The following is a 26,823-nucleotide window of genomic DNA, read 5'->3' on the forward strand; positions in this document are numbered from 1 at the left end:
TTATACCCTATCTTACTTGTCAGTCTTATCATAAGCATTTGTCTTGTACAGCACAGACAACTCCATTTTGTGATCACTTATTATAAAAACAAGAAACAGAAACTGCACAGACACACCTGATATACCCCCCAGACCATTTTCTGCCTTGACTTGGTGAGTATGATTGCCACTTATAATGACCACCCGTCTTGTTACAATAATATTCATCTCTACAGCACAGTAGTAATGTCTCATCATGGATTATTAAAATAGTGTATTTCTCGACAAGAAAAACTGTGATTTAAAACAGTTTACTTGTATGGCCAAAACTACTTTCTAACAATTGTTCTTATAGGTGTGGAGTGTTATAACTGGCCATTGAATATTTGACTATTTAAAATATTTACATTACATTACATTACATTACAGGCATTTGGCAGACGCTCTTATCCAGAGCGACGTACAACAAAGTGTATAACCATAACCAGGAACAAGTATGACGAAACCCCTAGAGAGAAGTACCGGTCCAAGTACAGGGAACAACCGCATAGTTCAACTTGGACCCTGGTGGTTAAACTGATCAACACTAACAACGAGAACGGCAACAACGCAATCTATGGAAAAATAAATAAAAATACAAGTAGTCGTTATAAGACTGGCGCATCAACTAAGTCACCTATTAAACAGCTGCCTAGTTACACCCCTAAGTTTAGTCATTTACAGGGGGGGAAGGGAGGGATGGGGAGAGGTGCAGCCTGAAGAGGTGGGTCTTCAGTCGTCGTTTGAAATGGGTCACAGTCTCAGCTGTTCTGACCTCCACAGGGAGGTCATTCCACCATCGTGGGGCCAGAACAGACAGGAGACGTGTTCTGGAAGTGCAGGTGCGAAGAGGGGGAGGTGCTAGGCGTCCTGAGGTAGCAGAACGGAGGGATCTGGTTGGCATGTAGGGTTTGAAAATCTTGTGAAGGTATGCTGGGGCTGATCCCTTGACTGCCTATTTCTATAATTTCTATAACTTTCCGTTTTAATATTGCTTTCGATGTCCAAATTGTACTTTAATTGTTGTGACATTGTCTGTTTCACCTTGTTTATTTCAAATTAGTATCTTTGTCCATTTTGGTTTCACCTTGCCTATAGGCTAGTTTTACATTTCGATAAATAATATTCTCGAAAAGAAAAAAACCCCGATAATGGCTTGCACCTGTTATGGATAGCCATCGCCCGGCATTTATTACATGCGGATAAACTGGTAGACTTTCGGTTTTCAACATTTCGGGATACCAGCGTAGGCTATAGCTTATTTATATACAACAAAACCTGTAGCCTACTCAATGTAAATTGACAAAAGGCATGCGTTTGTCCACAGCACATGCACATTCTTTGTTTTCATGCGATTTGATTCTTATTGGAGGCAAAATGAAAAAGTAGCATGTTTGAGTTGCACTACTTCCTGGACAGAACTGTATGGGGTGCAACTCCCATCTTGTCTTTTAACGATAACAACAACAACAAAAAAAAATGACACGCGGACTTGTCATCGTCTTTAGGCTACTTTGAGAGCGCATTTTCCTGCTGATACGTTACCCCTCCCCCTACTTAGCCTAGTGAAAGTATTTTCATCTATTCAACATCTATTCAATCGAGCTCATCCAAATTCAGTGCGCGGATTGCAGGAATACAGTACTAGGGAATGAAGCCGAAAGACTAAGTGAAAGGGGTGAAAATGCCAACGAGCTTTGATTGATTCTCGTGGCTTTAAACGTTCTTTTATCTGATCCAAGAAAAAAACGAACTTTCAGGTAAGGAATTCTAGTAACAATTCCGGTAGCCTATATATCCTATCAAAGAACAACATGTACTTTTATATTTCGACTCAAATTTTCATTCATTTTCAGCAGCTGATTTATGAGACTTTCTCAAATCGATATGTTCTGAGAATATCGATTAGTTTACGTTACCTGTAATGTTAGTTGTTTAACACGATCTTTAAGTCTAATAGTGATGACAAATTAGTATTACTGCAAATAAACCTGGCGAAAAAAAATCCACTTAAGTAGGCAAAACTAAATAGATAAACAACAACAGGGTAGCATGCTTTCAAAGAATGACCCATATGTTGTGACAGAAAAAATAATAGCTAAAAAGTCGCCAAGCATGGTTGTGTGCAAACATGTTGAGAAAAAACGAACCGATATATACTTCTCGACAAAGCATGGACATAGTTTTTTTCTGTAATTTTTAAATGGTAGCCATCGTGAGTTTTAGTCAATGTTAAAGGGAGTTCAAAGTTAATAGTAATTAGTGTGGTGATACTACTTTTAAAATAGCCAACCAATGTCTAATTGGAAGGCTTGTTCTTCTATACTGCATATAGCATTCAGGGGAGAGAAGATCTGTAGGTTGCTTAAACAATTGGATGCCGTGACACCTGCTTAGGCACTGGGCATGTTAATAAACTGCTGATTAATATATTGTCTCGTAGCTAGTACTGATGTTTCTGTTTCAGACATTAATGCTAGAAATGTATTATATAAACGAGACAAGCTGCTTAATGTAAGGTGGCAGAGTACTATTTTTGCTTATTTTTAATTTTAAATATTTCAATAATTTACACTCCTGTCGCAGATTTAAAAATATAAGTAGCCTGCAAAGAAGTGGACTTCTTCATGGTCCAGTATATTTCTATTTAAATATGTACATTGTGTTCATACAGTAGACAGTCTGTTGCTTTGTGGACTTATTTGATAATGCCACTGTGATGTTACATTACATTACATTTATTTGGCAGACACAAGTGCATACTGAAGGTCATTGGAACAACGTCAAGACACTGGTCCGATACTCATTTTGTAACAGTTATTCAGAGCCATGAACACATTAAGTCCAGTTCACACAGTAAATATTACTCTCTGACCTTGCCTATGCTAAGTCATACTAAGAGGCATGAAAAGCTACAACATCAAGATAATGATACAAAGTGCAATACATGGCAGTTTTACCACTAATCTAAATGTGTTTGAAGCATGCCAAGTTATGGACATAATTATACAATTATTGTTTAAAACATTCAACACTCCCTAAATTTTACCTTCACCTTCACTGAAGTTATGTTAACTTAGTTCGATTTTTTATTTAGGCTGTCCAGCAGCATCTTTCCTTGCCTAACTAAATTCAAAACTCTTAATGCTAATCTTCACAAAGGTCACCTTAGATCAGCTAGTTAGCTAGGTGATGTGAGGTTGGCTGCCTAACTGACCAACCTTCACCTTGATCAGATGTTGCAAGTTACTTTAAGAATAAAAATATATTGCTAAATTAGCCTGTTGCAAAGAAATACTTCATCTAGTTAGAGGACAAGGTGAGAAAATGTGAAAAATAAGATTCTTTAAACGCACTTGTCATATTTTGCTATGGAAGGACAATATTATGAAGTAGGAATAAATAATGTCACGCTGGTTCTGTGAACTGAACACGGAAGCCTAACATTCTTAAATAACTTTAATGTGACAGTATTATTTGAAAAGAATGGGTGCGTCTCGCTATTCACAATGTGTCAATATTTGACAAGTGTTAATCTGATAAGTTATTTCTCCATTTTATACCAACTCTGGAGTTTATAAAACATATTGACAGAAGTTAAATGCCAAATGGCTGATACTACGATAAGCCGTTGGGATATATGGAAGAGGTAATTCAAAGTATTGTACACTGTTCAAGCAAAAATTCAGTGTATTCAGTGGTTTCTGCTTAAACATTGATCTAAACCTATAGAACTGTAGCAATGTGAAGGTATGCATTTAACACATGTATGTATTTTTGTACGTGAGAGGTCTGTACATTTGAAGTACAATTATAATGCTGTTGTATATATTATAATGGTTGTAATAGAAGGCTGTACTTGAATATGCCTGCTCAACAGTATGCTGCATTGTAGGAGCCATCGCCACAGCTCCTGGATTAGGCCCTGCTGGTCATCAATCCAGTCTTGTGTCCTAATGAATAACAAGATTTTTTACTTTTTCCTATCCATCTTGTTTTTTTTTTTTTTTGGAGAAATTTCTAGCAGTCATTAAATTATGTTTTCCAGCGATTGTTATTTGGCCAATCCATGAAGAAAGCAGGTGGCATGCCACAGTATAGGCACCAGACAGGATGTGCGCGGATTGATATGGATTATTGATAAAGCAAACAGTATGAATATTGAGTATGAGTGTGCTTCACTTCCCTCTCAAAGTATTGTCCAGTGATGCTGCTCATGGGAATCCATAGAAATGTGTACCAAGTGAGTATATAAGAGCAATGATGTAAAAATTGTGATGTTGATTGGTTTCACAACAGAATTTGTTCAGTGTCAAAGCAGTTATGAATTTGTGTTACTCTATATGACCAAAAGTATCTGGACACCCCTTGGTCTGGGGCTGTTTTTCATGATTTGGGCTAGGTCCGTTAGCACAAGCGAAGGCAAATCTTAATGCTACAGCATACAGTCACATTCTAGACTATGCCCCCAGGCACACACCAAGGTGCATATAGAACTGGTTTTGTCAAGAATGGTGTGGAAGAACTTGACTGGCCTGCGCAGAGCTCTGGCCTCAACCCCATCCAAAAGTTTTGGGTTAAATTTGCCATGTAGTTACCAATGTGACTGCAAAGTGAGGTACGTAAGTACAACAGGAAAAAAAAGAGCAACAGTAACTCTTTTGTGTTGATGTCCATGTCTAAGGTTTCACTGTATGTGCAAAGTTGAAATACCTGGAATGACAAAAACACATACAGTATGGTTTCATAAATCACTTTCTTTTACAATGAAACCTAAGGTATGGTGGTCCTGGTGTAACTATATATGTATGATGGAATTAGTAATAGAAGTTCCCTGGCACGCTTTTCTGTTTACCATGTCTTTCAGATAGTAGATTATTAAAAAGAGCATAAAGAGCTGCAGAAGAGTGCAATGACACTGAGTGCAAAGAGTACGCAGCAAAAATGGAGAACTATTTGTCTTCTGTTGTCTTTGGTCTCATATGCAGCTGAAGTTTGATTTAAACCAGGGCTGCACAACCCTGTCCCTGGAGATCTACCATCCTGTACAGTATGTTTTCACTCCAAACCTAACAAAGCACGAAGCTCATTCAGCACCTACAGATGTTGTTGAGCTGCTGATTAGTAGAATCAGGTGTGCCAAATTAGGGTTGGAGTGAAACCTACAGGATGTCAGATCTCCAGGAACAGGGTTGGGCAGCCGTGATCTATACTTTTTTAAGTCTATCACATGGGTCCCTAATCTAATCCAAAAAGGGCTGGTGTGGGTGCAGGTTTTTGTACTAGCCCAGTACACTAGAACACCTGATTCTACTTTCAAGGTCTTGATGGAAGACCAAGATTAATTATTTGATTAATTGAATCAAGTGTCGTATTGCTGGGCTAAAACAAAAAACCTGCACCGACACCAACTCCTGGTGGATCAGGCTGAGGACCCCTGGTCTGTCCCCTTTACCTTTGGCAATTTAGCAAACTATTAATGCTTATAGAGTGAAGATTTTCATATGATGGTAGATTTTAGTTGCTTACGTGTTTCGTTGAAAATTCTCATGGATTTGTTTTCAAATTTTAAATACACATTTGACCCAGGTCTGTGAGAGAGGCTGAAGGTATTTATGTGTTTGACGTCATAAAACCGTAGGCCTACTTAATAAATGTCCTGAAGAAAATGATCAGATAAAGGGACAGACGTGCCAAGGCATGAAAATATAAGTAGTAGCCAAGTGCCTCTTGGTTTTGTTTTGCTTTTATGGGTTTTTTTTTCCTGAAGAAGCAATATTCATTTTAAAGTCTCCCAGCTGACATGCTGAAAGACTGATTTTACCTGATTTGAGGGAGAACCTGAATCAGACTGTTTCATTGAATGGGAGAGGAATACCAAAGTTAAACCCTTAAAGTGAGGGTTATATGGGAAGATGGATGTTAGTTTAAGGGCTGTCAGTCTTGTCTTTCGTTATGTGTGTACTACCTCCAGGACATGTGAAGAAATGCTTCTGAGACAGAGGAACAGGTTTTCTAACACTCAGAGGCAGTCTGAAATGCACCTCAGGTAAAGAAAGTAGATTTTCCTTGTCCTTTCCCAGAAATCTTCAACAAAAAATAAAGAGATCCAACAATAGGGACTAGCTGTTCTATGAGCTGACCAAAATTCAACATAAACATTGCTCGTAGCTCATCTTTCACAAGCTGTGCCAAGCATTGAACTGGAGGAGCAGTTGTCCTTTTCTGAATCTTTATTGTTTTGTCTCCACTGTGGTGTGTCCTCTCTAAGATAGCGCAAATTATATTCATTTTGCTGTTTTGTCAACAATGTAATAACCAGGACGAACAATAACTCTTGCTTCAAAGACCTGCACTTTGGAAAAACTTACAACTGAATAGAGAGAATCAAGTGGAATGGTTCAGAAGGCTAAAATGATTATGAGGGCAAAATATAAATGAAGTTTTGTACAGGTAATGTGAGACAAGCCTGGGAATGCTTTAATGCACTGAAGAGCAGGGCTGGAAAAAAGCAGGAATGCTCAGTAACCAGTGGCCCATTCATTGCAAATCAACTGAATCTTTTCTATAGTAGATTTGACTCTGATGCTTATCACACCGAATGTGATAAAATATGTGGCCACATCCTTATGACACATCCTATAGTGTTACAAGAGGGTGAGGTTGCTGCAATTCTTGCATGGCTTAAACCAAATAAGACCTCAGGCCCGGGTGAACAGCATGTGCTTAAAGACTGTGTCCCCCAATTGAAAGGTTTTTTTTTTTACCAGGCTATACCAGTACTTGTTGGACACCTCCACTGTACCTAAATCATGGAAATGTTCAGTCATTAAACCAGGAGCTTGTGCGCTGAATGATTTTAGACCAATAGCGCTTGCCTCTGTTCTGTGGTCCAGAGCCAATTCTGCCTAACTTCCTACTTTGCTAGCTGCTTAGACCAGCTTCAGTGAGTGTATACAAGTAATGGGGGCATAGACAATGCGATTTTAACCCTGCTTACACTGTCACAAAACCTTCAATGGTCTAAGGATTCAATACCATGAAGACACATCCTTTTGCAAAGTCTTATTGAACTTTTTAACTTAGGTTTAGGAGTGGCCTCATTCCTTGGATAAGATGCTTCCTCTCCAATCTACCACTGAGAGTCTGTGTCAATGGAAATGTCTATGATCAGCTCACCATTGAGATGTGGAAATCTGGAAAGTGCTAGAGGGTGCCAAGGGCCACTAAACTTTTATCCCAAGTTCAATTAGCATTTTAAACTTTTTAAATAATGCACTACGATGATCTGCTCTGCTCATGCATGCATTGTGTATTATGCGTTTGATGTTTAGTTTTTTCTCCTTCTCAGTTTTTATGTGTCCTGTGTCTATTTTTATGCCATGCCATGTGAAGCCAAAGACAAAGTTCCACTTTTTGTGGACAATGAAGTTGTAATATTATGCCCTCCCATACCTATTTGTGCCAAAGTACAGTTTGCCTCTGGTCCTTATCAATGAATCAAACATTGACTGTTAGCTGGATGCAGGCCATGGGCTTTTATGCATGTCAGGGAGTGGCTGTAACTTCACCTGCTGGCAAGGTATCTTTTTTTTTTCCCCCCCTAGCACTGGGGAAAATGTATGTGAACATGGTAAAAATGCACACAGGCACTTCGGATGCTTCAGGAAGGAGGCCCTGCTTGTGTACCCCTAAAATTAATCCCACAACAAAAGAACCAAATGTTCCACTTGTTTTGGAAGTTCAGATTACGTGATGGTGCCAAAATCAAACAGTGCTTCCCCCATGCGCTTTCTATTAAGCAAATATTCATACATTGGCTATACATTCCCTATTTCATGTTCTAAAATCATCATCTAACGTGTTCTTCCAGTTTCAGAATCATCTTGTGTTGGCAGCCACAAAACTGTATATGAATTTATATTTACTGTAGCAGCAATGAGTTTGTAAGAAAAACTGCTGTACTCGTCCATGAGCAAAATGGTAATATTATTGGGTTCAAAGAAACAAATTTCACGATCAAAGAACACCTGGGACATGTGTTCACTGCATAATGCCATTTAGGATGCACCTGCTCGATTCACATGCAATAATGTGATGAAGTCATAAGCTTTGTTTGATCACAGCATATAACGTCAGTAAAACAGGTCCTTCATTTTTTTTTTAAACTCACCTTAAACCTCATTACCTGTGCCAGCATGCACAATCAAATCATCCTTCAAATAAAATACAGGTTCGACCCTGGGATCAAAGCACTTGGCTTAAATGATCTGCTCAATAACATATCTGAGTTCAATTCCCGTGTCCATTTCATGCACGCTCATACGACATTATTCTCACTGCGTTTTTGTTGTTCATTCATAAGTTCATTTTATGTTGACAAAATTCTCCTACTGAGCCCGTTGATGTGGTCACGCAATGTAGGGTTATGGTCACCGCCTATGAAATCAGTTATTCACTCCGTCTCTTCTGTAGGTTTGAGTATCAAATTTCATAAGCCATGTTTTTTCATTCCTTCACATTGTTAACTTGGGGAATTCACACGGTGGCTTCTCTGTCACACACGCTCGTCTCCTGACTTTGATGACCTTGTTGTTCCAAGAAGAGGCCGTGTGGAAGACTCCCATTTCAGAAGTGGAGAGACGTGAAAATGTACCCCTAAAATCAGAGCTATCACTCCCATCTAAGGTTTTCAGAATGATTTCTCACAGAATAGTGCATCTCAACATGGAAGGGACCACTGAGAAATAGAGAACGGCTAACTGAGCTTGATGAAGTTAAAGTAATATTGTCTACGCCCACAGCAGGTCGTTCTCCCCTGTTCGTCCTCTGAGAGAGTCCCGGGAGGTTAAGTTGCCGCTGAACATCAGGGTGTGCCGTTTCTGTGTGCTTTTACTCACTGACCCGGTGCAGTTTAGCAGCTTTGATGAAACGCCTCCGGAGACTAGACCAGGAAACAAGGGAAAATGAAAAATAATGGATCAGTTGATCATTCACATTACTGGCGAACAACGGTGATATTGCTTGAGCCTGTGTAGCTCTTTCGCCTTCAGTGCCCGAAGCTGTATTTTGTTTTAGCAACCTTGAATGCTCCTGAAAATCGTGTTTTACCCATGCCACGACTGCCGCTCTGGACTGTGCTGGAGTGGAGACACAGTTGAAGTAGCGAGGGTGCAGATTCCCAAATCTTGTTGCACTGTGAGTCATTTTGGTTAATTGGCTGCATGTCTTTTTGTTTACTATCAAAGGCACAAAGTGTTGGTAATCTGATACGTTTGTATATTTATTTTCCTGCACCTCTTTTTCATATGCAGATATAGTGGAGGATTAGTTGCATGGATGCCTGCCATGTTCTACCTGCACAACCCCCATGATAGTCCAGCAGATAACCATAAAAATGTGTACTTGGGTAGTGACTGGTGAACCATGAAAATGTGAATACTTGTACATCCCATAGAGTTGCACCTTAGCTGATATATATCAGGTTTTTGTGTGATATAGTGCTGCTTGGTAATAGTGTTGGCCACATTTTCCTTCCATTGTTTAAGAACACACATACCCTCAGAAGTGCGATGGTACTTATTGGTACCTCAAGTACCTTAAGTAGCCTCAACCACATTTTAAAGTATTTCTATTCTGCAGAGAGGGTGTCTTTCAATATGACAATATTCTTGTACACAAAACATAGTTTGTCACCCTGTGGTTTGAAGAGCATGAGACAAATCATTATTTAATGGCTTCCTCTGTCATCAGTTGTGAACCCAGCTGAGCAGTTATGGGACGTTGTTGAATGATGCAATTGCGAAGCTTGAGTGCGAGTCGATGGGATTTGACGTATAGTGAAACTGTTCCAGTAACTGCCCTGTAGGCCGGTACTGAAGTTTTAAAACTTGATGCAAGCACTAACAGGTAGCCGGGGAAGGGAAATGAGGAGAAGTGTGACTTTGGCACGTTTGGGAAAAATGTAGACAAGCCTCGTGTCTCTCTGTTGTGTTAACTACGTGGGCTTAGCGGCACAGGCTGGGAGACTGGAGTTGCTGCAGTCCAGGCATGAGGGTAGCAGAGCTGTGTAGAGGAGAGGCCCGCCCATTCATACTGACCTTGCCTGATGGCCCGACGCCCTGGTTCCAGTGTTCCATGTTCGAATCACTACCTGTATGATGAAAATACATTCACAGGTAGAATATCAGAGAATAGTAAGCTTGGATAGTTCCCCAAAATGTGTAAGTTTTCATAAGAGTTGCACACAAAACCAATGCCGTTTATCTTTGCTTATCCATCGGATTGTGGCTTCCAGTTTAGAGTATAGCTCCTGATTCATCACACCCCACTAACCTCCTGCTTTAACATACTGAAGGCTGGAGATTAGTTATGACATGATCCAGCAACATCTGAGAAGAATTCCTTCAGCCATTACTGAACATTTAGTATTGAATTTCACATCACATGGTCTCAGGCCAAATAGGTGCTTAACAGCACTGTCATTGTGTTGGACCTTTGTAAGCTGTTAAATACTGCGGAATGGGCTTCATATTATTATTATTATTATTATTATTATTATTATTACTACTACTATTTTTATTTATAAAAATATTTTTTATATTTTTTAATGTAATAATAACTAGTAATAATAACAATAAAAATTATAATGATAATAAAAATAAAAAAGTTTTTCTTTTTTCTGTGGTTTGCATGCACACACAAATAGGTTGGTTCACGTTAGTTCCCCTGTGCCCAGCATTCCTCTCTAAACTTAACTTCACTAATTTGATCCTTGCAAAGATTGAAAAGCTGTGTCTTTGCTTGTTACATTTTTTTTAACCTGCCCCCTCTCTTGGAGAGACCTTTAAAAGCTGTGGTCACCCTGCATGCTTGCCGGACCTATCTGGGGTGTTCAGACTCAGGCTTGATGCGATGTTAGGCAGGCTACAGACTGTCTGTGAATGTTGTGAGGATGGAGTGTAGCACAGTGGGTAAGGAACTGGGCTTGTAACCAAAAAAGATCACAGGTTCGATTCCCGGGTAGGACGCTGCCGTTGTACCCTTGAGCAAGGTGCTTAACCAAAATTGCTTCAGCATATATCCAGCTGTATAAATGGATACGATGTAAAAATGCTATGTAAAAAGTTGTGTAAGTCGCTCTGGATAAGAGCGTCTGCTAAATGCCTGTAATGTAATTGTGCTTAGGTGATCTGAAAGGCCCGTTCTTGTCATTGTGTATTCTTTTTGTTCTTCCGTTCCATATTTACCCTAGATTTGATTCAAGAAAATAATTTATTTCCACTGTCTGCACAGTAGGGGAAAGGACAGTAAGCCAGTTGAGCTGAGCTGTAGTGCCCTGTGGCTGAAAGCTGGCTTCCAGTGCCACTTTCCATACTATCTGTGAGTGAAGGGGCAGGGCTCGAGGTGTCAGGGCACTGTCTCGACCTGTCTGCGGTAAACTAAAAAAAAAACACATTTTTTCCCACCCTCACCCCATGTCTCTCTCTCTCTCTCTCTCTCTCAAATTCAAGTTGATTTATTGGCAGGAACTACATATGTAAATATTGGCAATTAAGAACATCGATTAAAATTCATATGCGCAGTAGACATTCTCAAAAAAACACAACACCAAAATAAACAACAACAGAAAAAAAAACAGCTGTGTTTGTTAGGATGATCACTCGGCGTTCCTCAGGTCATAGCAAGCTGAAATGTGATGAGCTGTAATTGGAGCTGTTGTTCCTTCTAATAGGACTGCACATTGTTCATGCTTTTATAAGGAACTGAAGTTATTTATAATTACTGAAAATTTGTGGAAATATGCTTTTTGTATTTTTGTTTACTTTGTACAGTTTTGGAGGAAGTGCATCTCTGTCTGTACCTCTCCAGTCTTGCAGTGACCACATATTCATTCTTATTTTGGTAACCATGAGTTTTTGTGTCTGCCTTTTTCAATAGGAAAGATGTGGTTGCTAAGTCTGTATTTGGTCACGATCTGCCTCTGCTTTGTATCTCTGACAGAGAAGAGATGGTCTGCTGGAGCATAGTTTTTTAGGGTCTGATAGAAATTTAGTTGACTTGTTTTTTTGGCTTCTTTATCTCAATGTTCCAAAGACAAATTTTTTGTTTGTTGAATAATTTTGGTTACACTGATTTGTGGCTGGTTAGCAGTGCTGGTCTGAGTGTGGTGTAGGTTAGTTTGTGTTACAAAATTAGTAAGCTTCAGTACTAGCTGACTGAGGGGACTCTTTTCAGGTTTCAGTTCTTGGGATTGTAGCGCTTTAGATTGTAATGGGTCATTGGGACATGATTTAAGGTGCATCCAGAATTTTAGTGTTCTTTTTTGTATGTTTATTAACAATGGATACCAATTCTGCCCTACATGCGTTGTTAGGGGTTTTCCTTTGTATTTGTAAAATAGTTCTATGGAATTCAGTATGTAGGGCTTCAGTTGGATTCTTGTCCCATGCGGCGTAGTTTTGCTGACTGAGTAGACCCCAGACCTCACTTCCATCCATCCATCCATTATCTATACCTGCTTATCCTGGGCAAGGTTTTGTGGGTATTTTTAGTTTTGTTCTTATTGTATTTTTATTTTTTATTTTTGCATGTTTTTTTTGTTTGCTTGTATTGATTTATGTTGGTTTCTTCTCATTTTTATGTTTGAAATATTTGGATAACATTAATTGTATGTCTCCTTTAACTGTCAAATGCAGGAGAACCTTGGGTCTCTCTCTCTCTCTCTCTCACTCTCTCTCTCTCTCTCTCTGCCATTTCGTTCATGTGAATCATGACTGTGAAATGGAAGACATTCGCCCCACGTTCCCACAGTCTTGATGAAGGGTGATTATTTTTGCACTGATAGAACAGATCCCCTACTAAGCGCCAGGATGCTACAGTAATTCGCTCTGCAGCTTCAGAATGTAACCTGCCCCCCCGCCCTCCCCCCACGCTCACTGCTCCTGCTCATTCCTCTGCATCACCCGCTTTCATCCGTAAAGATGACACAGACTGCCATTGTGTCAGCACCAGCCTCGTATGCAGACGCTCAGCTGGAACTCTGCCACTCACACATACGCACCTACGTAAAATAACTCTTTCTCTCCCTCTCGCTCTCTCTGTTTCTCTCTCTATGCCTCCCACTCTTTGCAGGTGTAGAGTGGAGAACCCTTCTTTTAAGGGAACCTCAGCCCCGCAATCGCCAAAAGAACCCCTCCTCCTGCGTCCGCCCAGGGGAAGTGCGGATAGGGACAGCCATGCCGGCGAAGGACGGGGTCTGCCGAACGTGCTGCCGGGGCCTGTACAGCTGTAACTGGAGCCCGCAGAGGAGTGAGAAACGCAGAGTGAGCCGCCATAGAGCCCGTCATCAGAGTCATTCACACCCGGCATCGCCCACTCCTGCCATCCTGTCATAGCCACACCCCTTTCAACTGTCCATCATTTTAATATTCAACCTTTTATCGTTCATTACAGCAATTTATTTTTCTCTCTTACACTTTAACCCGATGAGTCAGACATTTCCCTGGAGATTCACTGAAGCGTCACAGATAATTTTGTCTAGTTTGAATGGTCTAAATGTCCTGACACAGATAAGATAAGGAGGTTTACAGCCATCTTATCTCTCCCCATATGCCCTCACTGCTGCCGGTGCAGTTCCTGTTTCCCTCCCAGCTGACTTGAATGGCACCAATTGCCCGGCACCATGATTCCAGCCATTTAAAAGTTCCTTTGGAGACAGAACTCCAAAGCCTTTTCCTGAATGCGTCGGCTTTCGTTTCGAAATTAAGCTTTGCTTTACCGGAGGCAATTGACGCGTGGCGTAGCGCGGTGGGTGGCTCTGCCAATGAGCTGAAAGAGTAATTTGGCACTCTTGAGTGAAGCCATGTTAATTGGGAGCCCCAATGTACCCGGACCCAAGCCAGCTCTTTATCTTACTCTTACTCCGTGCCAGCACTAATTGCCCAGCACAGGCATTCCACGTCAGAGTGTGACGGTTTGCCCAGCACAGGCATTCCACGTCAGAGTGTGACTCTGCTCTGGGTAAGTCGATAGGTTTGTTGCAGGGAAAAGCCTTGTGGATGGATGGGGGGGGGTGGGGGGGCGTGTCATAAGCGCAGTGTTTCCCAATCTTTTTCCTTCCTTGGAACGCTTTCCCAATTCTTAGAATCTCTCAAAAGTGAGCGACGTACTGACATTGATGTGACGTGCCAACAGCAGGCCTTAATGTTCTCTCGGGGGTTTCAATGAGGCGATAAGCATTTCACTGACATTTGTTTTGGCTTTTGTGAATGGGATTTGTTCATTCAAGTTCATTCAACTGTCAAATTTCTCTGAAGGGATTTTTCACACGACACGTCCGACCTCGTCTGCCGGTGCACCTGAGTGCCGCGGCTCACCGCTTGGGAAACGCCGCCAGTAGAGGGATCTGAAGTTAGATTAGGGGAGCGTGTGCCGCTCCTGTAGCAGTAACCAAAACTTAACCGTTAAAACCCTATGTCCCGCCACACGACACAGCACAGTCAGGCACAGGGCGAAACCAGACAAGAAGAGGCCTGTTGGTAAACCGTGTGAAATAAATGTAACACACCTCTGGCTGAGGGAGGAGGGGGGGGGGGGGGCGGAATAATTATGAAGAAGAAGGAGGGTCCAAACGATCTCCCCTGACATAAAATCTGAGGATGCTGCAAGTAGGGTCTGTCCACTGTCAGCTTTTTCCTGTCCAGACATGACAACATACCTGACCAGGTTCCTGTAGCACTGTAGTTATGTGCTGTTTTTCTGCAAATGAGTGTGTAATATGTGTGCCAAAATAGGGGTGTGGCCGTTTTCACTCTCTGTACAATGTGGTTGTAGAAAGAGCTGTATATTACTGACAGAATTACAGATTGATTGCATGTGAGGACTTCATTGGCAGTGACAGATACATTTGACAGTTACAGCTACTTCATGACACCTGACATCCAACATCTCATCTATAATCATGGGCATTAATACGGAGTTTGTCCACCCTGTGCTGCTGTAACAAACTCCACTCTTCTGGGAAGGCTTTATGTTAGATGTTGGAGCATTGCTGCAGGGATTTTCTTCCATTCAGCCAGAAGAGCATTTGAAATGTTGGGCACTGATTGGATGATTAGGCCGGGCTCTCAGTTGGCTTTCCAATTGATCACAAAAGTGGTGGATGGGGTTGAGGTGGCTCTGTGTGGGCCAGTCAAGTTCTTCCGCACCATCCTCGACAAAACCATTTCTATCTGGACCTTGAAGTGTGCCCGGGGGCATTGTCGTGCTGAAACAGGACAGGGCCTTCCCCAAACTGTTGGGGAGGCACAAAATCTTCTAGAATGTGATTATATGCAGTATTAAGATTTGCCTTCACTGGAACAAACCTATGGGGCGACATAGCTCAGGAGGTAAGAGCGGTTGTCTGGCAGTTGGACGGTTGCCGATTCGATCCCCCGCCCTGGGCGTGTCGAAGTGTCCCTGAGCAAGACACCTAACCCCTAATTGCTCACAATGAGCTGATTGGTACCTTGCATGGCAGCCTTTCATCGTTGGCGTGTGTGAATGGGTGAATGAGAGGCATCAATTGTGAAGCGCTTTGGATAAAAGTGCTATATAAATGCAGTCCATTTATATATGCAACCATGGAAAAATAAATGATAAATGCATCCATGAAAAAAGCCCCAGACCGAGGTGTGTCCAGATACTTCTGGTCATATAGTGTATGTGTGGCATTGATGCACTCCACATTTACCAAACTACTGCCAGCTCCAGGGTGAAGATTTTTCAGCTCCCCTTTGACCCTTGCCCTGTGCTGTCTTTCCCTGACAGTGTGTGTGTTGCTGGTTCTCCATCGTTTCCCTGGTGTCTCTACTGGCCTTGTTCTGGATGTATGTCTGTGCGGCTGCTTTCAATGACCGCGATGATGTCAACTGGTGAGTTATGTGTACATGCGCACGCTTGCACACAAATTCTGAATTTGCTCTTCCCGTAAATTTTAATTTCCCTTGCGTATAACTTTGCTATATTAAATGTCATTTGCCTGGTTTCCACCTGCTCTGGATTCTGTTTTAACTCTTCTTGGATTACCTCATTAGATTCCGAGGTGTTTGCTGAGACCACAGGTTTTAGCGGGGCTGGGTCATATTTATTTATTTTAAATATAATGTGTGTGCTACTGATTTGTGGAACGGCGTTCTTGCACTGGGACAGAACAGCGCGAGGTAAGTTTGTCAGTATGATGGGAGAGTGAGTTTTAATGAAGCTGATAATGAGCGGAACTACAAAAAGGAGTCATTCACAAAATGGCAGCACAAAATGATTGGCTCAAACTAGTGAATCACTTTTAGAGTATTTCTACCGACTACTGACTACATTTCTCTCTCCGACAGGAAGGCCTTCACCAAATGGAAGCCGTGGGTTAACTGGTTCATGGTGGTCGTCATCATTTCTGCTGTTCTGGCAAGCTACTGCTGCCTGCTGCTGGTGAGTGAGAATGAGAGAGCAAAAGGGAGAAAGAGAAAAGGTGGAAGAGAGGAAGGAGAGATGTGTATGCATTATTATTTCCCATTAGCTACGACTGTATCGTTTGCTATAATCAGTATGATATCAACATGTTCATGTAGCTAAAGCTGGTGTAATTTCAGCTGTTCGCACTGTTTCAAGTTGCCCTGAGAGAACCGTTGGACCTGCACTGGCTGCACAAGGTAAAGTATCCACACTGCACTGCCATGACTCTTCCTCTTCCCCCCATTAAATCTTCATTGTTTTCTTTTGATGTCATTCTAAGTGTTACAGATTAATCAGGAAATACTGATATCAGACCATAATTGTCTGAGGCAGAGAGCTTGATGAAAATATTACTCATAATTCAAAATTGCACTCAAAGTGGGATGTAAAAATATTTTATTTTTAATTATGTAAAGGTGTCAGGAACAAAAAAAAAAGTCAAGTAAAGGTAAAGTGAAAATAAACATACAGTGCTAAGAACTTATGTTTGTAAGACATGTCGTAACCGAATGCTGAGCGACGTCGAACAGCAGTGCAGCCTGTAATCTCGATCGTGGGCACGAGTGCCTCGTTCCTGTTCCTGAGTGTGTTTGTGAAAGTGCGGCGTGCCGTGTGCAGTCGGGGTGTAACAGGATCTGCCGTTTTGCCCCGGGGCCAGGTCCTGTTGTTCTTGGCGCTGTTCATCTTCGTCGCGGGGATTGCTGGGATATGCATGGCATGGAGAAGCGAGTGGGCCACAGTGCGTCTGTCGCTGCAGGTATGCAAGTAGGCCTCCACGGGGCCAGGTCATTACTTACTTGCCATTGTGCGTGTGGGTGCATGCCACCTGTGGCATCTAACAAGATGGAGCGTGTGCATGGTGTGTGGTATGTCTTTGTTTGTGCCAGGGTATATTGTGGCATCTCTGGGGGCTGATAGTTTGACTCGGTACAGTGTTATTAGTGAGTTTGGTGCTGCGTGTGTGTGTGTGTGTGTGTGTGCATGGGCAATCTTCCGTGTCATGTGTATGTGCACATGTGTATATGTGTATTTGTGTACAAATTGTGTGCATGTATGTATCTTTATTAGTGTTATTGCTATATGGGATACTATGTACATGTGCATGGTATTGTTAATATGTCTGCATGTGTATGTGTGTATTTGTATATATATATATATGTGTGTGTATTTGTGTATATACACTACATGGCCAAAAGTATGTGAACACCCCTTTTAATTAGTGGGTTTGGCTACTTCAGCCACACCCATTGCTAGCAGGTGCATAAAATCAACAAGCAGCCATGCATTCTCCATGGACAAACATTGATATTAAAACGGGTCATACTGAAGAGCTCAGTGACATTCAACGTGGCACTGTCATGGGATGCCACCATTCCAACAAGTCAGTTCTTCTAATTTCTGCCCTGCTATTGCAGCCCCGGTCAACAGTAATGGTCTGGGACTGTTTTTCATAGTTTGGGCTTGGCCCCTTAGGTCCAGAGAAGAGAAATCTATATGCTACCTCATGAAATGATATTCTAGAGAATTGTGTGCTTCCAACTTTAGGGCAACAGTTTAAGAAAGTCAATTTTCTGCTTCAGCATGACAATGCCCCTGTGCACAAAGCAATGTCCATAAAAAAATGGTTTGCTGAGTTTGGTGTGGAAGAACTTGACTGGCCTTCACAGAGCCCGTACCTCAACCCCATCTAACACCTTTGGGATGAATTGGAATGGCAACTGCAAGCTTGGCCTTGTCACCCAACATCAGTGCCCAACCTCACTAATGCTCTTGTGGCTGAATGGTAGCAAATCCATGCAAACATGTTCCAAAATCTAGTGGAAAGCCTTCCCAGAAGAGTGGAGTTTGTTATAGCAGCAAAGGGGAAATCAACTCCATATTAATGCCCATGGATTTGGAATGAGATGTTCAACAAGCACATATGGATGTGTTGCTCGGGTGTCTACATACTTTTGGCCATGTGGTGTATGTGTGTATTTGTATATATGTCTGTATATGTACGTGTGTGTGTATTTATTTGTGTAAATGTGTATTTTTGTGCGTGTGTGTGTGTATTGGTGTTTCTCCCAGGCCACGGCTCCCTTCCTACAGCTGGGTGGAGTTGGCGCTCTGACTCTCCTCAGCTGGCTTGTCTTCCAGAGAGTCTTCAGGACACAGAGTGCAGGTCAGCACAGCTTATAAGGCTCAGTAGGACAGAGCGCAGCGTTAATGCTCATTCTGCGTTAATGGCTTATACAGGGAGCACTCGTCCCGATCTCAGGAACGTTAATTACACGTTACAAGAATGTCCACAGGACTGGACATGAATGCTACCTGTTCTGTCTTTGTGTTTTGCTGCAGACAGTAGCAATGGTGTGTGTAATGCAGCTAAATGGAGGTTTCTCCTCATGGTTATGTCTGTGAGTGTGCTGTGTTCATCCCATGGTGACTGTGTCTGTGTGGCTGTCCGTTCTCATCAGTGTCCAGGATAGTCACCCTGCTGGTCTTTGTGGTGGTGTCCATTGTAATCTTCCTCTGCCCCCTCTTCATCAACTCCCCCTGCCTGGTGGAAAATTGCCCCCCAAAACCTCGTCTCATTGGCCACCGTGGAGCTCCCATGGTGAGTGGGCCTCCGCTTCCTCTTTCACCCTTCACCCCTAAACCTCCACCCTCCAGCTAATGAAGACACTGCCTGATTCTCTCTGGGTCTCCTTGGTACATTTTCAGGGGCACATAGAGCTGTTCTGTGCCGAAGTATTACTTATTTTAACACGTGGATGATTTGTATTTGAAATGAGCATTAAATGGTTCGGGGTGGGAGGGGGGGCAGATGGAATTCTCAGGAACATTAAAACGCTGTTACGTTTTTAATTTACTAACACCAAATTGTGTCTTAGTCCCTTGGGATTTTTCAACCAGTTTATTTAGTTGTGGAATTATGAGAGATTTACAGTGCACAGTGTAGGATGAAAATTTCAGTTTATTGACAAACAAGTTTTTTAATTTCACTGTCAGATGGAAAATATTGGAAGCTTGCTTGTCTATGCCACTTATTTTTGTTCCATGTTCTGTCTCAGCTGGCTCCAGAGAACACCATGATGTCATTCCGACGGAGCTTGAAGTGTGACCCGCTTGCCTTTGAAACAGATGTGCAGCTCAGGTAGGACAGTTGGTTAGCAGTGGAGAAGACAAGTTAGCAGCTTTTGGTTCCCACAGCTTTCAAGTGTAGGGACAGAGTGAGGGTGAACTTCCTCAATGAATGCAAGTGAGGCTCACGGTTTTCGCAGCACGTAATTGTGTCTGGCTTCCTGGATGTTTCTGAAACTCTGTGTTCCAGACACATGAGGGACATTGTAACTAACACTAGAATGTGGCTCAGTTTCCTCATTCCAGTTTGAGTTGTGGATAGTCATTCGTGTTCATTTTATTGGGAAAATTGCCAATGAGTCTGGCATTTCAGTAGCTATATTTTTTACATTCTTAAAATGTACCTGCACAGTGTAACGTTTGTTATGCCTGGAGTGTTGCTTTCTGTGACCTTGACAAAAACTATTTGCAACAACAAATGCATTCAAGTCTGGAATTCAAGGGAACATTCTCACCATAATGTTATCTTGCCGTTGGATGAGGAACTAACTGAATGTTACCCAGCCATACTGAAACTTACTGTCACATCACAATAAGCTGCATGTGCCACATGATCAAATCGATGGCATCTCTCAATCCAGCATGGACGGCGTCCCATTCCTCTTGCACGACTACAAGGGCCAGTTCCTACAGAGAACGACTAACGTGAATGAGGTTTACAAGGACAAGGACTACAATAGCAGCTCCCAGCTCACCTGGAAGCAGCTGCAGGCGCTGAACGCAGGAAACTGGTTCATCAAGGTGAGGCCCTGCCTCCAGGAGAGGAATGGTTCACAAGGAGTCATACTGTACTCCGGTTTATTTTTTTCATTCATTTTTGAATTTTTAAATTTTCAATTTTGCACAGGAACACAATTTAAAAGCAGCAAACTTAAACGTAAACTTAAACTTAGCGATAAAAAAAGGTGCAGAGAAAGTAAAAAAAAAAAAAAAAAAAGCCCAAAGGGGCTTGTACAATGTACTTTCCCCAAACAAAATGAACTTATGAAGCAATTATCACATACATATTGACAAAAGATGATGGACAGGGGTGTGCGTGTTTGAGCATGCAACTGATGGACGGGGGTGTGTCTGTTTGAGCGTAACCTGAAGGTCGCGGGTTCGATTACTCGGTAGGACACTGCCGTTGTACCCTTGAGCAAGGTACCTAACCTGCATTGCTTCAGTACGCATCCAGCTGTGTAAATGGATGCAATGTAAATTCTATGTGAGAAAGCTGTGTAAGTCGCTCTGGATAAGAGCCTCTGCTAAATTCCTGTAGTGTAATGTAATGGTGTGCGTGTTGCAGAGCGACCCCTTCGGCACAGCCTCCTCCCTCTCTGAGCTGGAGGTGGCGGAGGCCCAGAACCAGAGCATCCCCGCCCTCGCCGAGCTGCTTGAGCTGGCCAAACAGAACAGTGTTTCCCTCGTCTTCGACATGAAGTCCGACCGGAACGACATTAACGACACGCGCCGCACGGTGGCGGCCATCCTCAGATCCAACATCTCTCCTGACCTGGTGAGTGCAGAATCAGCCACAGGCTGAGGCTCATCCAGAGTCAGCCACAGGCCGAGGCTCATCCAGAATCAGCCATAGACTGAGGCTCATCCAGAATCAGCCATAAACTGAGGCTCATCCAGAGTCAGCCATAGACTGAGGCTCATCCAGAATCAGCCATAGACTGAGACTCATCCAGAATCAGCCACAGGCCGAGGCTCATCCAGAATCAGCCACGGGCCGAGGCTCATCCAGAATCAGCCACGGGCCGAGGCTCATCCAGAATCAGCCACGGGCCAAGGCTCATCCAGAATCAGCCATAGACTGAGGCTCATCCAGAATCAGCCACGGGCCAAGGCTCATCCAGAATCAGCCACGGGCCGAGGCTCATCCAAAATCAGCCACAGGCCGAGGCTCATCCAGAGTCAGCCACGGTCTAATTTGTGATGGTGATAGCGAAAAAGAATCAAGGAACATAGAAAGAGAAGGAAATGTTTTTTGGGGGAGGATCTTTTTCATGTTGTGTCCTGTCCTATGGCAATGGATTTCAAAGTGGAGGCTACCACCCAGATAAATGGTTTGCCTTAATAGTTTACACCCATTTAACCAGGCAGTGAAAAAATGCTTTATTTTTAAAGTAAAGCTTTTGACTTTAAGTGCTGGGATTGAAGGTGTTTCATAGATGTTTATGTTAGCCACGACAAACTATTTATCCACTAAAGCAATTAATACAATTAGTTTCATAGTTAGATTTATTGCTCCTTCGTTATTATTTAATGGGACGTGTGAGTGAACCATTTGGTTAAAGTGAGTCACAAGAGAAAAACCCACTGTCCTGCAGTACCCTGGTCAAAACTGGGGAAACCGCTGAAGGAAGCATAGAGTGGTGCAGAAACAGAGATAAAGGGCTGTTTGGGGGTGAGGACGGTTTTAACGTGGTGTTCTTTGGTGCTCCAACCTAGGTGCTATGGCTGCCCGGCGCACACAGGGACGAGGTTAAGAAGATGGCGCCTGGGTTTCGGCACGTCTACGCCAGCATACCCAGAATGGTCAATGAAAGCGGGGACCAGCTGAACGTGAATTACAACGCGCTGAATTCTGAGGAAATACAGTGAGTGTCACAGCAGACTGGATTCTGAGCAAATATTGAACTGAATATTATTCAAAATCATGGATCATAATTCCCACTCTAGCTTACCCTCGTAGCAAGCCCGTAGCAAGAAAGCTTTTTGAAAGGCAGATTGTGGATAGGAATATTTGCAGCTCTTATATTTCTTGACTCATTTAAAAAGCTTATTTGGAATATTATCGTCATCTTGACAAGGACCAATACTGTGTACATATAGACATAGTCACTGTTGCCCTCCGGGATTTGACTTTGAGGTCCGTGCAGCTGTATAGTCATATTTAGGCAGTCAGATGGATGAACTGATTGACAAACTGCAGTTTGTTTGAGAACGACAGCTATAAAGAATACCAGGGGTGACTTTCTTACTAAGGATGGGAGAGAGGAGGGGGTCTAAAGCTTTGATCAATCCATGCCATATTTTGCATAGTTTTGGCATTTTTGTTTGGTGTCCATGCCGCTGAAAAGGCGCTCCGCTTCAGTGCGCAGGTCCCGACCTGCAGAGGGGAGGGCTGTTGTGATGTCATAACGATGTCATGACTTTTTACGGTGTCGGTGATGACACGGCGCTGGGCGTGCGCGTGCGTGTGTCTTCAACAGGAAGCTCCGAAGCCAGAACGTGTCTGTGAACCTGTGGGTGGTGAACGAGCCCTGGCTCTTCTCGCTGCTGTGGTGCTCTGGGGCCAGCTCCGTCACCACCAACGCGTGCCACCGCTTCAGCGCCATGACTGAGCCCGTTTGGCGAATGGTGAGGGTCCGCCCGCTGCGCGTGCGCGGCCGAGAGCCGCCGATAACGCCGCCTTTTTACCTACCCCAGCAATGCACGGCTCTGTTCAGAGAAGAGCAATGTATATTCTGCCACGGTATACACAAGCGCTTCACTCTCATATTGGGCTACTGTAAAACATTTTCAACGAGGATACGTGTGAAATCTGCTGCCGTTACTCGTAATTAAAATAAAATATGTTGGATCAAATATACATTCGAGCTAATTATGCAACTTAAAAAAGTTTTTAAAAAAAAAAGAGGAATCCGAAAACAGCTTGACCCTTCATTGTAAACCCCCTGGTCAGCTAAAAAATGCATTTAATGAAAGGCTCATGGACAAGGTCTCTGTCTTTCATCCTGGAAGGAGCCACGGGGTCTCCTGGATTTCATTGTTACTTAACACTTTTAACACTTTTTAATTTATCAATTAAAGCAGTGCATTGCACAGTTAACTCATCTCACCTGGTTTCTTTGATCTAAATTGATTGGTGCTTAGTAGTAGTTATTCAAAGTACAATAAAATTAATGTGTGTACATGTGTGCGTGGGTGCACTCGTGTATGTGTGTGTGTGTGTGTGCATGTGTGTGTGCGTATGCGAATGTGCGTGTGTATGTGTGTGTTTGTGTGTGTGCACATTTGTTTGTGTTTCAGTCTCCTTCTACATACAAAATTATATGGATCTGTGTGGATGTGGGATCATTGGTGATGATGATGGTAATCTGTCTCTTGCAAAGGTGGGTGGTTGTCAGAATGTTTTGTTCAGCTGTATAGAAAATAGTTTAATTAAGAACTGGAAATGTGTTTATCCACGGTTAATTTAATTCTTTTTAAGAAGTAATCGGTGTAAGTCACAGAAAAATTGGGCTTTAATCATTCTTTTGGCTGATGTTTTCAATAAAAATTCCTTGTAATTTATTCTGATTTATAGGATTGTTCGAAAGTTGAGTTCATGTACACCTATAATGTCCAACAGTCTTGCTGCAGTATATTACAGTATTAGTAAAAACAAAAGTACTTTTTGGAAAGATAATTTCAAAATCTTGAAATATCTGATTATGGTCCAGTACTAAACATACAACGTATATTCAATTTATTTACTAATATACTGTAGTTTCTTTCAAATTGTATTATTTACTGACATGATCTTAACATGGTCTGGAAGCATTTATTATCCAAAGTAGCATTTATAATAATGCTGTTACATGTTTTCCGAGCGAGCTCATACAGCTTGGTTGCAATGTGGTGTCAAAGGTTTATTAATGGAATTTAAGTATGGTGATTCTGATGCCTAGCTAACAATTATTTGTTTCCAGAACATTCCCATTAAGTTTGCATAAATGGTCCCATGTGTAGTTTTCTTGTCATTGGAACATTTTTGCAAAGTTATTCAATTTGTTCTAATTTAAAAATATGTATATATTGAAGGATAATTTTCATGTTTTGCAAATCTAACTTAGGTTCATTTCTTACCTTTCAACTATTCCTGAAAGCTTAGGCCTCTCAACGGGTTCCATAGTGTAGTGGTTATCACGTCTGCTTTACACGCAGAAGGTCCTGGGTTCGAGCCCCAGTGGAACCATGTCTTTTACAGGGTACTAGATATTACTCAGTTTGTAAGTAAACTGTGAGCACAAGGTGACCTTTAGTGGTTGAAAAATGGTGAGCACTGATGGGCTGAATGGCCTGTTCTTGTCATGATGTTATGTTTGGCATGTTACATCCAGTGTGATTTATGTATGTGTATGTGACTGTATGAAACCCATCAGAGGATATTTTTACACAGCATACTGTACCTGGAATTTTTCCCTGTGATTTTGGCGAAAATTGTTTGGACCGATGAATACTCTCTACGACTGCTTTGGAAAACATTTGCAACATGATCTCACAGCCTAATGTGAATAGTTTTGTGTTAGCTTTGTGGCCAGCTCATAACTTCAATTGCATCTTAATCCACACCTCCATTACAGGCCCCGTACCTTTCAATTTTCCTGCCTAATAGTAATCTTAGCAGAGGCCTCAAATTATTCCTGTGGTTTCACATCATGCATTTGCTCATTGCAGTGAGTACTTAATTCTGGGTACCGGTTTACAGCAGTTAATTGAAGACTTGGTTTCAGTTTGTGCGGTGCGTGAAAGAATAACTCCAGTCTGTTTCTTCACAGGAATCGAGAACTTGGGAGAAAAACTACTGGCTGGAATCAGATGGAATTACACCCCTTCTTGTCTAATTAGATTTGCCACATGAATGGTTGTGGGTTTTTTCTGCCTTTTGAAGATCGCATGGGTGGTATTTGTGGCAAAAGCGCACTCTGAACTGATATGAAAGCTAAAATGGATCTGATGTGCGTGGGTTAATGGTGGCACTGAATGTCCCTCTGATTGTGAATCATTTCATAAATATGTGAAGCGTAATATGTGAAAGGCTACACTTGTCCGGTGCTGCCCTCTATTGAATCAAGTGGCACATTGCATTATCACTGTCTCCAGTCTAATAAAAATATTAGAATGAGATAAAGGATAGAGGGGCAATAAAATTATTTCATAGATTTGTTCTTTATTTTTTCAGCTTTTTTGAATAATGAATGTAAAAGCACAAAAATATTTTTTATAATGTCAAAGTTTTTGAAGATATAAAAAATGTGCGGGTATAATTTTTTATCTGATTTTAGCTTATTTGTCCTATGCATGATTGTTTTATATTTGTTGAGAACTGAAATCATTTTATGTACCGTATGAATGCAGCAAAACCTGAAATGCTGGCATTTCAGTGTGAATACAGTATGGCTGGATGTTTTGCTTTTTTTCATTGTGAGATCTGTGAACTGCTCCCTAGCGACAGCACTTCACAGATCATAAATATGGGAAACTGTATTTTATGCTCATTTAAAAACTGGATGACTCATACACTTGTAACAAAAATAACATTGTACAGGAATGTGGCTGTAGCTGCTTTGTAATGTGTCATTATTTTGACTTTTCAGGATATAATTGTGGATTTTGTAACATTGGAACAATGTGCTTAAACTTCACAGCTGTCTAATTTTCTGCTTTGTAGATTTTTTGGGGGTCCATACGCACTGTGGTTTTAATGGGTATCCTGAACTGCTATATTTCCTCCTTTATTTTCAGGTACTGTACAGTAGGTCACTATATTCATATAATTTCTACGTGCATACCTGCTATATATTACTCATATACTTACCACTTACCATGGACCAAGGAGGTTTATAGACACATGAAATTCTACATTTCAGTCTCAAAATGTTTACCTAGATCTATCTAAAGTCCGTTTGGGATTGCTTTGTTTAACGCAGTTGGTAGCTGATAACTTATTTGTTGTTATTGCAAGCACAGTAGATGCTGGACCACATGAATCTGTTTTCTTTTCATGCACTTCACCAACAGAAGGCCTAATAAAAAAGGCCAGTTTGGGTGGTGTCAACATACATACTGAAGAAACACTGTCTTAACTCTCCATGCTACTATCAAGGAATTTGCATGGACTTGCAAACATGAGGAGGGAGATGTGCTGGCGAGATATAGAATGAAAGCTACACACACACGGACACACGCACACACACACACACACCAACCTTCCATGGACAAATATGAGTTCACTGAGATTTTTTTTTTAGCAGATGGCTCCAGACACTGTATGTATCGCAGCAGCAGCAGATGTGCCGATTCACTTCAGTGGTTTATTATGAGAAACACTATACTTGTGCTGAAAGAATACAAATGTGCTTGGCAAGTGGGTTGTAGGCGTGTATCTTAATAAAATCGAGAAAATACCTTTCTGTCCACTGGGTGGCAGGC

General features: G+C 41.9%; 1 protein-coding gene and 1 non-coding gene across 3 annotated transcripts; both read left to right on the top strand.

Annotated features, from left to right (window-relative positions):
* Positions 1 to 26,047, top strand: gdpd2 (glycerophosphodiester phosphodiesterase domain containing 2). Of its 2 annotated transcripts, none has more exons than XM_064329208.1 (15): positions 1 to 153; positions 13,153 to 13,343; positions 15,832 to 15,935; positions 16,392 to 16,485; positions 16,647 to 16,706; positions 17,168 to 17,266; positions 18,580 to 18,673; positions 18,969 to 19,108; positions 19,566 to 19,648; positions 20,217 to 20,376; positions 20,924 to 21,133; positions 22,075 to 22,223; positions 22,839 to 22,986; positions 23,659 to 23,741; positions 25,170 to 26,047. In XM_064329208.1, exons 2-15 carry the CDS (start codon positions 13,257 to 13,259, stop codon positions 25,237 to 25,239), a joined length of 1,581 nt encoding a protein of 526 aa, XP_064185278.1. In that variant the 5' UTR covers positions 1 to 153; positions 13,153 to 13,256; the 3' UTR covers positions 25,240 to 26,047. The 2 variants fall into 2 exon arrangements, with proteins under 2 accessions (XP_064185278.1, XP_064185276.1); XM_064329206.1 differs by lacking the exon at positions 1 to 153 and adding an exon at positions 1,514 to 1,778.
* On the top strand, positions 24,514 to 24,586 carry trnav-uac (transfer RNA valine (anticodon UAC)). Its single transcript has one exon. It is a non-coding gene; the product is annotated as a tRNA-Val (tRNA).
* Positions 26,048 to 26,823: the final 776 nt, after the last annotated feature.

The sequence above is a fragment of the Anguilla rostrata genome, chromosome 3 (genome assembly GCF_018555375.3).
Source record: "Anguilla rostrata isolate EN2019 chromosome 3, ASM1855537v3, whole genome shotgun sequence".
Classification (NCBI taxonomy): domain Eukaryota; kingdom Metazoa; phylum Chordata; class Actinopteri; order Anguilliformes; family Anguillidae; genus Anguilla; species Anguilla rostrata.